The sequence below is a fragment of the Electrophorus electricus genome, chromosome 8 (genome assembly GCF_013358815.1).
Source record: "Electrophorus electricus isolate fEleEle1 chromosome 8, fEleEle1.pri, whole genome shotgun sequence".
Taxonomy (NCBI): domain Eukaryota; kingdom Metazoa; phylum Chordata; class Actinopteri; order Gymnotiformes; family Gymnotidae; genus Electrophorus; species Electrophorus electricus.
The window spans coordinates 26,736,128-26,748,097 of record NC_049542.1 but is presented as its reverse complement, the minus strand read 5'-3'; the positions used below and the strand labels follow the sequence as shown (position 1 = coordinate 26,748,097).

Here is an 11,970-nt window from a genome sequence, read left to right as displayed (position 1 = left end):
GCCTCTCAGACACACGAGTCTGATTATGACTCAGTATTGCATTACATTCCTCCTGCTCTCAAACACAAAAACACTGAATAATCCCACCCCAGTGCTTAGGTAACATTCACACAACCAACATTAAACTGTAGTTGCATGTGATGGCAACGAAAATTGTCTCATGATGCATTAGTGTTTTGTAACATACACAAGGCAATTTTCCATCAACGTTAAACTAACATTGAGACCTTCTTTCCTAATTAAATTGTTTGTCCACCTCAATTTGTATTAATCAAATAATTTAACATGCTTTCAAACCAGCAGTTACTTATGTGATTGCATGTAAATGAGTATATATACACACACACACACACACACACACACACTCCAACAGCATCACCTAGGAGCAGGTTAACCTGTGACCCTTCAAACCAGTAAAAACCCTATACAACCCAGGAGCCCTGAGGGGCCCTAACAACCACTGGAATAGTGACCACATGACCTTCATTACAGGATTAAGCAGCGTCAGATCCCATCCACAAGGGTGGGAACGTTTACTTGTGGTCACATGACTAGGGCTATACATTTAACCAGCCCTGAGCAAACACACTACAGAGCTCCTTGACCCAAAGGTGCGGCAGGTTACTATGGTAGAGGGTGTTTTCACCATCCCTATGCAAACATTTGCCCGGCTGTTGTAGAAGGGGTCTACCAGCGTTCCTCTCAGCCTTCTGCGCTAAGTGTCGAGTCAGGTTATACCATATTCTCCTCCTGCAGCCAGAACGGAGTACACGCATGCATCGATATAAACTGTTCGGGCTTATTCAAACAAAATGTATATTTTAGTCATGTTTTAATGTTTTGCACATGAAAAAAAATCTCAGACCTCTTACAGTGAGGACCATGCTATGCGGATGTGGGGTTTGGTGTGTGTGTGTGTGTGTGAGAGCAACAGAGAGAGAACCATCAGAATCATTCAAAAAGTGAGTTTTCTTTGGCTTTCGAGCTCAAAGACACAAGTCAGGGGAGAAATTAGGGTGGGACAACAGGAAAAGAATCTCACTTGGGGTATGGGCTAGTTGTGGGGGTGGGTGGGTGAAAGCTAGGTGTGGGTGTGGGGGTTAGTTTCAGGGTTTTATAAAATTTTACAGAGCCAAGACAAGTTTTTAGGTGTGTGTGCGTATGTACAGAGGGGGAATGATATCAGATACAGGCAGCCTTTTTATTGGTCAAGTTTTTTTTTTTTTTTTTTACACACAGAGAGAGAGAGGTGTAAGTTTATATGGGGAACCAAATATGTGCAAGTTTATAGACAAATTAAGTTCTTGAGAGGGTATGTTTTTTACATACACACACACAACCTTTCTCTGTCTTGCTCTCTCACACACACACACTTCAGGAGGTGTCAGCTCCACATGCAGCACAGGCTGTTCATCAGCAGAGACTCTCTCTCCCCCATCTCTTTCTTTCTGTCTTTTGTTCTCCATCTTGTCACCACTCTTTCCAGCAGATCTCACCCTTTTCCCCCCAACTTCGATCTCAATCTCTCCTTCTTCCTTCCCTCTTCCACCTCCTCCACCCACCCCCTGCGCGCTCCTTCTCTTTCTCTCCTCTGTGAGTAAGAAAAGCATGTCTCAGTGTAAAAATGCCATCGTGCTCTCCGGACTTCTGTCTTTACCAGGCTGCAGAGGTAAGGCTCGACACTCAATGCAGAAATTTAACAGCTAACTTATTTTCATGTCACATCTCTGGGCACACTTTACACATGATTGTAGTGCAGAGGTGAGGCTCTTCCACTGACCATTACTTTTACACCTGATAACGCATTTCTCTAAGAATTGAGTAGCTTGAAGATTAAGGAAGCATGGGTATTTCTTAAACTGATAGGGTTCTAGATTGCTTTGTTTGCAAATACTCTGAAAGTATAATGGCATGTGCGCTTGCTTTTTTTTTTTTATTGCATATGTCTGTGCAAAAAAGACTGAAATGTTTCTAAACCTTCAAAACTACATAAGTGAATATGAATGTTTGTAAGGTGTGTGTGTATATAGAGGTGGAAATGTTTGTGTGCACTGAACGACCCTTTCAGTCTGATAGCTGTGTGTGTGCGACATGTACACATTTGTAGAGGATAAACATTTCAAGTGACCGTCTCTGGTCCTTCTGGACTGCTGACATATGGAGAGAAGTGTGTGTGCCCGTGCCCATGCCCTCCTTGGCTGTACCGTAGCGAATCACAATTCTGTTTAGACTGGTCATGAGTAATCCGAAGACACACGCATACATCTTTTAACTTGTGCAGTATTAGTGAAATCAAAAACTAAGTCACAATTTCTAATTTTTTTTTTTAACAGTTCTGAAAACATGATGCCATTTTGAAAAGCACCTCTCTTTAATTGCTGTTCCTTTAAGTTATGGACATGTCGATCTGAATCGCCTTTTGGGAGTCCCAACAATGGCGTGGTTTAAAAAAAGGTTTGTGTTGTACACGTTCTCTAGATCATCCAGGTGTTCGGTGAGGATGGTGTCGGGAAGGTGGTGGAGGTTCCTGCTGATATGACTGCCAGAGATGTGTGCCAGCTTCTGGTCTATAAGAGCCACTGCTTGGACGATGAATGCTGGACTTTGGTGGAGCACCATCCACTACTGGGCCTGGGCAAGTCTCTCTCTCTCTCTCTCTCTCTCTCTCTCTCGCGCTCTCTCTCTCTCGCTCTCTCTCGCTCTCGCTCTCTCTCTCTCTCTCTCTCTCTCTCTCTCTCTCTCTCTCTCTCTCTCTCTCGCTCTCTCTCTCTCTCTCGCTCTCTCGCTCTCTCGCTCTCTCGCTCTCTCGCTCTCTCTCTCTCTCTCTCTCTCTCTCTCTCTCTCTCTCTCTCTCTCTCTCTCTCTCTCTCTCTCTCTCTCTCTCTCTGTGTGTGTGTGTGTGCATCTTCAGAGACATGAGGTGCTGTAAGGTCATCCACTCCCTGTAACAGGAAATTACCTCTGTGCAGCCAGATATACATACACACATATACTAGTTGCCCCCCGTGTGAGCGCATTTGGAGAAAGAGCACAAGACGTGAGGAGTAGAAAACGGAAGATATTTTAGGGAAGCGGAGAGGAGACGGACCCGCGAGAAAAGGTGGACCGAACGAGGAAGAGCAGAACTGGAGACAAAGAGTAGGCTGGCTAATCTGGCCGCTAGTCAGCAAGGTCACACCGCCGTCCATTCCATGGCATGAATGCAGAATAGAGCTCCTCTCAACACCCCCATGACATCACCACGGCGATGGGTCACAGGAGAACAACCTTATTGCACCATGGCGTTTGTCACGCCAGCGCCCATCCCAGAGGGACAGGGGAAAGAACAGGCCATCTCTGCTACCCCGACTGGCTTTGTTTGAGATCAGATTTCAGTGTGCTTGATTACATGGACTGTAACAGAATCCCTGCAGTTTACAGTCTTGTTTGGGAGAAACTCCTAAAATGCCTCTTATGTTCACTGACGGTCTCTGCCAGATGCAGTTCTTCCTGTTGTACAAAAGGGCTCTGATTGGTGTGATGTCATAAAGGGTTGGGGCGTGGTCTGTTTTGATCACCCGGCACTTGGTTGGCAGTCGCTAGCTAGACATTGTGTTAGCAGTGCAGTCAGCCACATTCCTCGTTGGATTGGAACGCTTGAGATCTAAGCCCAGCGCTAACACTACCACAAAGTTATGCCAGTTTTCCAGCAATGTTACTGTTATATAACCCATTAGCCACAGGGCTCCTGACTGTGCTCTGATCAGTCATGCTGGCACTCGAGCCATATACTTGACCTCATCTTTATACAAAACTTTCTCACTCTTTTGCACACTGTTTCTCACTAACTGTCCATCCATTTTTCCCCACTCTGAGAGGAACTGTGCTTGTGGCTGGATGAAGTTTGCTGGCTTGCTTTTGTCAGGGAACACGTGTGCTGAGGCACATTATCAAATACACACATCCATGGTTTCTCTGCCTTCTAACACTCATCCGCTCACACCCACACACATGCGTACGTTCTAGCTGTGGCCTCAGGGCAAGTCTCATGACTGAGGCTGTCTGCTCGCTCTTTCTCTCTCTCTCTCTCTCTCTCTCTCTGATGCGTGCACACACACAGGCAGAGGATCTCCTGTTGGATGAGAGAGTGTTGAGACAGAGGGCAGACCAGTAGGTTTGTTTCTTGTCTAAAGCAAAGACCCAGTTCACCTGACCCCCAAGCTATGGTGTGAAGCAATAGTAAAACTCTGGGACTCTGTACCTAGTCTCCCTGTTCTCCTAATACCTGCTGCCATGTTTAAGACCTAGAGACAGAGATGGATGTCTGTTAATAGCAGTGGTATCCATGGTAACACGGGTTCTGCTGTCGTTTGTGTTTGGCACACGACTTCCCCACATATGCCTCTTTCCTGCTGATACCAGCTATAACTTGCAATAAAACTGATCATAATAATCAGTCGTGTGTGTGTGTGTGTGTGTGTGTGTGTGTGTGCGCGCACAGAGAGGTGTGTGGAGGACCATGAACTGGTGGTTCAAGTGCAGGCTTACATGTTTCCTGACAGCAAGTTTTTCTTCAGGAAGAATTATGCCAAGTATGAGTTCTTCAGAAAGCCACTGGTAAGAAAGTTTTCTCTCTCGCTCTCTCTCTCTGTTTTACAAAGTCAATTTCTAAAAATTAGCACTAAACTTCAACTTTGATAATGCCCTAAATTATACCTATTTCCTAAAAATCTTTCTCTTTTATCTTGATTTCTACACTTTAAACTATTGTACTCCCTCCCAAAGCCTTAGTGCTCTTACTATAATCTGTGTTCCTATAATTCATGTTCCAATAATCTGTGTTGAGGTTCCTCTGTCTAGAGCCAGTGCTTTATACTGGCATGTGCATCGTGTGTATGCGCTTTTAGGTAATTGGTTTCTCATGCACAGGGCACTTATTCTGGTCTGAGCCATCTCCAGTTCTGTCTGTCATCATGCTTTGCAAGCCTGACCACAGTTAGCTCTGGAAGAGCTCAAATAAGTGGGTGTGTGTGTGTGTGCGCACTGTAGCAAGAACAGTTAGCTAGCGAAGTTTGACCTGTTATGATGGTAGTGCAGTTTTCACAGAAACTGGGTTGATCTTTGCTAATGAACAACACCCCCACACACACACACATTCACATGTCAGAATGAACATGTTATAAAGCCCACTGTGGATCAAATACATACATGCATTTGTACCAGGATTTATTAACTGAGGAGTTATCATGCTGAGATTGTGTGTATATATTTCTGTTGCTTAGATTAGGTCGACTGCTGGCTGTTAACCCTATGCACAAGTATTTTTAACAAACTTTTTCACTCCTAGAATTTCTTCCCGGAGCAGATGGTAGCATGGTGTCAAGACTCTAATGGGACCATCCCACCTTCTCAGCTACTGCAGGTGAGACACACACACACACGCGCGCACACACACACACGTATACACATTTATCCCACAGCAGTCTAAATCTGTTAAATCTGAAATACGACTGAGAAGCCCCAAGTGTGTGTCGCAGTGAACACAGGGTGCTCCCACCTCCTTTCTGCTGGAAAAATGCAGTGTGCCCCGCCATCCCATTGTCTGCTTTCACACCTTTATAACATATGGATGCATGCTAGTGAGCGTATGAGAGGGAGAGAGAGGAAAAAACGTGAGATGTTTTCTCCATCCGAGTAACCCGTGCTCTACTCTCCTTCCACAGACTTTCCTAAATTCCAGCCGCTGCCCAGAGATTCAGGGTTTCCTCTACATGAAGGAGATGGGCCGCAAGTCCTGGAAAAAGCTCTTCGTGTTCCTGCGCCGCTCTGGTCTCTACTGCTCCACGAAGGGAATGTCCAAGGCAAGCTGCTTTCCTGGCCTAACTGCACTTAAAAAGGGGCCAAGGTTCCTGAATCAGATTTGCTGTCCTGATAGGATCTGTGCACATAGGCCATTCGTTAACTGGCAGAGTTCGCAGTCCACTCCGCATACTTGACTGTCTGTGAAAAGATCGGATATGGGTGAGGGATGGAGCAGACATAAGTGTGATTATTGATGAGATAAGGGTGAGGGATGGATCAGATATGGGTAAGAAATGGGTGAAATATGTAAAATGAAAGTCAAATTGGGCTCCCGAACTGCAGCTACACAAACACTCAGTTATGAAAGTTATTGAGAATTTTGTATTCCCAGATACTCATTTGATGCAGACAAGCTTTAAACCAAGCTCAGTATGTCCTGATGTTTGAGCTGTGTTGATGTGGATTATCTGGGTTCTTCAGGAGCCCAGGCATCTGCACTTACTCTCAGATTTGGATGAGAGTAACGTGTTCACTGTGACCGCTGGCAGGAAAATGTACAACGCTCCCACAGATTACCAGTTCTGCATAAAGGTAACAATTGCAAATTGAAAATTGCAAAGGTTAAGACGTGACCTAAAAACAAAGGAAGAACTTCCATAAAATGCTAAATCTCATAATGTAGCAACCTGACTGGGTCTGATCTGATTTGAAAAACATGGTATATTCAGGTAATCTGGTAAAACAGGACCTTTGTTGTTAATAGCAGTGTAAACCATGATATGTAAAAACCGCTAAAGAAAGATTTGCAAAAATCTTAGCAAGCACCTTTGACAAAAGGTTCAAAACAAAAATTGGAGGGCCATGAGCACTAAAACAAAATTGACCACTTCAACTACTCATTTTTTAACCTTACACTATTCACAAAGTATGAAGAACATATTTGACTGAAGCTCCTCTATTTTAAAGATGTTGCACAAAAAGAGAAGTATCCCACACATGTAACATGCTGTTAAGAGCTTACAGGAACATTTGTTACTATAATAACGTTTAACATGGAGCTCACCTAGTCCTAGAGGTGCAGAGAGTTCATATTACAGGAATTCTAAATTTGAAAGGATTTGGAGCAAAAAAAAAACAACAGTTAACTTGGACTCCTCAACTGGAATGAATTAATTCTGTTTGAGTATTGGTACAAAGTAGCATTATCTCTGAGCTCACCTCTGAAAACGGGTGGCCCACTTAATTGGTTGATGGAGCGTTCGGTCTTATTGGTTGGTTGATGTGATTTGACAGCCTTGCAAGGGCAGGGCGGAGCTAAAGGAGCTCAGGGTGCTGTGTGCTGAGGACGAACAGAGCAGAACGTGCTGGATGACGGCGTTCAGGGTGCTTAAGGTACACACACTTTTACCAACTTGCACGTGTATACTTGTACATGGCTGGATCTGTACGAAGAATGGGGGGGGGGGACAGAATAATGACCAATTGACATTAGTGCAAACATCAAAAAGTTCAAAACAAAAGGCATTTATTATTACTGTTGGTGTTTATTATGGATAATAATGATTGTGATTAATATGAAACATTTTTTATTAGTAATATTAAACCAGTACTTTTTCTTTTACATTACAATTTACCATGTTTTAAACACTTACACACAGTTGTTGGAATCAGAACATGATTAGAGACATGTACAAGTAATTAAAATGACCCAAGTTAATGAGATTACTATAGAACATAATTGCCCAAAGAGAGCTGAGTCCACATTACTGCACAGTCGTCAAAAAAGCTTTTTGTGGTGGCATTAGAGCAGAATTCAGGTCAAACACACCTAAACCAAACTTGAACGTGCATGAACTCAAATGGCTTATTCTAAAACTAAATTATTGTTTTGTGCAGTATGGAATTCTGTTGTACCAGAACTACAAAATTCCTCACCAGAGAAAGACGGCCAGCTCTAACTTCAGTACAGCAGTGGTGAGAGCCTCACCGTGTGTGGGTGGGTGGGGGAGAGAGTGAGCTCTCGCCCCGCTCACCGCCACCTCAGTGGCTAAGTCTCAAGTGTTGTTGTGAGTCAAAAGTTGTCCATCCTTGCACGTCTGTGTTTGGCCTCTGTAGTGGTAAGTGAAGTCAGGTCATAGAGTCAGAGGCTGTGATGCAAAGGCACAGTGCCAATGTTAATATCCCATAGCTCTAGATTCCTTCCCACTTTCCTTCACTGGCAGCTTTTTAATATCTGTGGTACAATTATATCACAGTAACCCATCACAAAAGGTTGCTACGGTAACAGCAATACAAGGTGTCACAAAGTACTGGCATTGATATCAGGTGTTTAGTGGTTTAGTTTGAGGGTGTGAACTCTTGGTCTTATCATACATTATAAAGGCACGCTTACAGATGGTGCACTTTGAGGTCGATGGTAAATATACTGAATTCATGTGAATCTGCACAATAAGGATATTTTCAGGTTTGTTTATGAAATGTCCTCACTACTCTGTAGCGGAGCGTGTCGGAAAATTCACTGGTCGCCATGGATTTCTCTGGGAGGACTGGCCGTGTGATCGACAACCCAGCCGAAGCATTGAGTGCAGCCAAGGAGGAGGGTCACACGTGGAGAGTGAGTTTTACACACGTGCAAAAGTACACACACATTCTGTACATATGTCTGTTCACTTATAACTGACATGTATTGCCTTCCATCTACACAGAAGCGAAGTCAGAGAATGAATGTACTGGGCAACCCATGTCCTCAGGACCCTCCGATTTTAACTTCAGGTACGCATGACCTTTATAGTCAAATTTATATGGCGCTTTTTATAACGGCCATTGTCACAAAGCAGCTTTACAAATGTCAAGGTCCAAGCCCCCAGTGAGCAAACCATGGGCAACAGTGGCAAGGAAAAACTCCCTAGAGCAAAACACTATTAGAACATTTTTGTTTAATATACCAAATTTCCACATCCCTGTGCCATTTAATGCATTGATGAAACACGTAATGTAATGACAACTCTTGTGACCTTTTTTGTTGTCCCCAGTGATCCACAGGACACAACTATGGTTCCATGGGCGCATCATGAGAGAGGAGTCCCATCGTTTGATCACACAGCAGGGCCAGGTGGATGGGTAAGGTACCCCCCAGTCCTCACATGCCAGTGTGGCCTCCTTGTTAAGAGCAGCTCACCAGAAAGTCAAGGGCTAAGCCTGATCCGTCTACTCCTGCTAGGCTGTTCCTGCTGAGGGACAGTCGGAGCAATCCCAAAGCTTTTGTCCTCACACTGTGCCACCACCAGAAGATCAGACACTTCCAGATCTTGCCGGTGAGTATCTAGTTTGACCTCACGTGACCCAAAATTTTGTTCATTTCAGTTTCAAATACGGTTGCTTTTTTTTTTTTTAGACACTCTATAAGAACAAAGTTCTGAATGCAACCCAGAGCCTGACAGACAGCTAAAGTTCTGAAAATCTAGACATGACTACTGAAATCTGCACAAACTTTTTTGTTTTGTTTTGTTTTTTTCTCTTTACAACCCCCCTCGCTCTCATTTCCTGTTAGTATGAGGAAGACGGCCAGGTCTTCTTGAGCCTTGACGACGGCTCCACCAAGTTCATGGACCTGATCCACCTGGTGGAGTTTTATCAGCTCAACAGAGGAGCATTGCCCTGCAAGCTCAAACACCCCTGCACCATGGTGACCTTATGACACCCCCCGACAATGACGATATGTATCCTGGACACACATGCCTGGATTGTTTTGTTTTTTGTTTTTTTGTTTGGTTTTACCCTCTGTTGGACAATGATAGCGTGACAGTAGCCTCAGACATGGGGAGTGTTTCTGTGCCTTCGTGCTTCACTGTGGAGCTGAACACTCTCCTGCCAAGCACACTGTTTCTTTGTTTTTGTTTTTTATTGTCTTGTAAAGTTTACTTGACTAACATTTGACTTGTATTTGCAGTGCCACTGGTGTTTTCATACCTAAACATTTTTGCACTCAACACGAAAACCGGTGGCCCACTTTATCATTACGAATCCAGATTGTAATTCGTGTGTGTGTGTGTGTGTGTGTGTGTGTGTGTGTGTGTGTGTGTGTGTGATCAAATCTGCTCCGCTCATACAGTTACGATGTCACCCACCAATTTGTTTCAAACAGAGAAAGGAGAGTTGAGGGCAGTACAGTACCTCTTCTCTGCACCTCAGTACTCCTTGTCCTATCAGTTCTGACCTTGGGAAGCTGTGTACCACAGCAATCCAGGTACTTATTGGCCAGAACAATTCCCATTTGAGCTTTTGTTAAAATGTTATCGCTCGAAGGGGGGGTTGGGGGTGGGGGGTTTAATTGATGTGCAATATTGTCTAAATGTAGTCAGAAGGCCGTGGGGACTTGAGCAAGATCTTGTTTAGCCACACAAATCTTGGTTCCTGCCCAGGTTCTTGGTTTTAACTACCCAAAGTGCATCACGGAGGTTCATGATTTAGCCATCCTTGATTATGTAGCAGGTCTTTGTTTTACTTCTGTGGAGTCCTGTATGCCCAAATTAACACAATGAAGTACCTAAAATTAACAGTCCACATGCTGTCCCTGAGTCACGTTTACATTTGAAGGTGACAAATCAGGAAAAAGAAAACAACTATGCCCATCATGCTCTCTCTCTCACTCACTCACTCACTCACTCACTCACTCACACACACACACACACACACACACACACACACTCTGGAGAGGTGGGGCATTAGCTTTGTCAGGACTCCTAGGTGTGACTCAATCCTCTAGCAGTGACGGCTCGCTCCTCTGTCTAGCAGTACAAGGCTTTCTCTATGGACCTGAGTGTTGAGCACACCTAGCTCTGTTAATTCAGCCCTGACCCCCCAATTCTACACTGGTCCAGCACGACTAAGCTATGACAACCTCTCAAAGTTTAAAAAAAACCCCTCTCTACGCACATGTATCTAACGAACGAGAGAGAGCGACACACGTGACATAGTCACCCGTTTAAATTGTGCAGCTTAAGATCCAACACTGTATCTATGCTGTCTGTAACTCGGACATGGACTCCCAGACAAAATGAAGATCAAATTATTTACTTGTGGTATTGTAATTGTATTTTGCATACTCCTTCGGTGATTTACGCCAGTGTGCATATTATGACTATAGCATCTGTTTTCATTTGTATGTCACAAATGACTTTTTATAAAGAGTATAAATTAAACTGACCTCTTTTGCCTCAAACGTTTGTAATTATTACATGAACTCATCACTGCAGATCTCAGATGGGGCACCGACACGGTCATGAAGTTTTTACAGGTTACGGGCAGTGATGCCCACCTCTGGACATGTTGTATTACATTACACATTTTGGTTGTTAGTCTGTGGTACTGGTGTAACTGCGCTGCTTGATATGTGTACAATTATGTTTCAGCTGTGAAATGAATAGAAACTTTGGCATCTAGGAGCTTGGTTTCCTAAAACAAACACTGTAGTTCAGACCGTTACTGAATAATACGAGTATCACACTGAACACACACTTGAACTGATCTTCGCAGTGTGATCCTTATGGATCCACATTTTGGGCAGAAAAAATCCTTGACTTGTCTGAGTTGAACCTGGGTGCTCTTGCGTCTTAAGCAAAACTCCTACAGCTAGACCGATGCGCCTATAAAAATGTATCGTCGCTCGTAACCACTGTGTTGGGCTCATTTTAAGATCCTGTGTTGTTGATTATTTGTGGTGTTTTGCCGACATCTAGTGGCTTTGGCATGTGGTGCATCTCATTTGCACTGAATGTAGTTGCTGTAGCCTATATATGTATTTTACACTCCTTGTCATTCCAACAAGCAAAAAACAATTATTTTATATGATGGATATATTGATATAGGAAATAATACTGGTCATATTGTATAAATATTATCAGCAGTCAGATGGCAGACAAGAACTACTGAACATTTTTGGAGTCACCTTTGCTGGTAAAGAGTTGCGACTCACTTTGAGTGCAAGATGAACTGGACAAATGAGGTTATTGTCTGTATAGCAGGAAAATGAACTACAATATTTTAATTTATTTTAAATTACTATCTGTGACTGTTGTGATATAGCTGATTAGTAGGTTAAATTGAATATATAAGTAGGTTGTTAATTTATTATTATTATATTCATTATTATTATTAGTAGTATTCCACTTGTAGGAATGTGGGTGAGTA

The 11,970-nt window shown here is 43.5% G+C and overlaps 1 protein-coding gene across 5 annotated transcripts in view; it reads left to right on the top strand.

The window, feature by feature from the left end:
* LOC113589114 (growth factor receptor-bound protein 10-like) overlaps positions 1 to 9,926 on the top strand; it is a 29,325-nt gene extending 19,399 nt beyond the window's left edge. For all 5 annotated transcript variants that reach the window (XM_035529365.1, XM_035529361.1, XM_035529362.1 and 2 more), the window contains 12 exons: positions 2,479 to 2,635; positions 4,481 to 4,596; positions 5,327 to 5,401; positions 5,703 to 5,840; positions 6,262 to 6,372; positions 7,075 to 7,173; positions 7,678 to 7,755; positions 8,279 to 8,395; positions 8,487 to 8,553; positions 8,814 to 8,901; positions 9,002 to 9,095; positions 9,332 to 9,926. In XM_035529365.1, coding sequence (XP_035385258.1) covers positions 2,479 to 2,635; positions 4,481 to 4,596; positions 5,327 to 5,401; positions 5,703 to 5,840; positions 6,262 to 6,372; positions 7,075 to 7,173; positions 7,678 to 7,755; positions 8,279 to 8,395; positions 8,487 to 8,553; positions 8,814 to 8,901; positions 9,002 to 9,095; positions 9,332 to 9,478 — 1,287 coding nt within the window. In that variant the 3' untranslated portion in view covers positions 9,479 to 9,926. The remainder of the gene's footprint in view (positions 1 to 2,478; positions 2,636 to 4,480; positions 4,597 to 5,326; positions 5,402 to 5,702; positions 5,841 to 6,261; positions 6,373 to 7,074; positions 7,174 to 7,677; positions 7,756 to 8,278; positions 8,396 to 8,486; positions 8,554 to 8,813; positions 8,902 to 9,001; positions 9,096 to 9,331) is intronic.
* Positions 9,927 to 11,970: the final 2,044 nt, after the last annotated feature.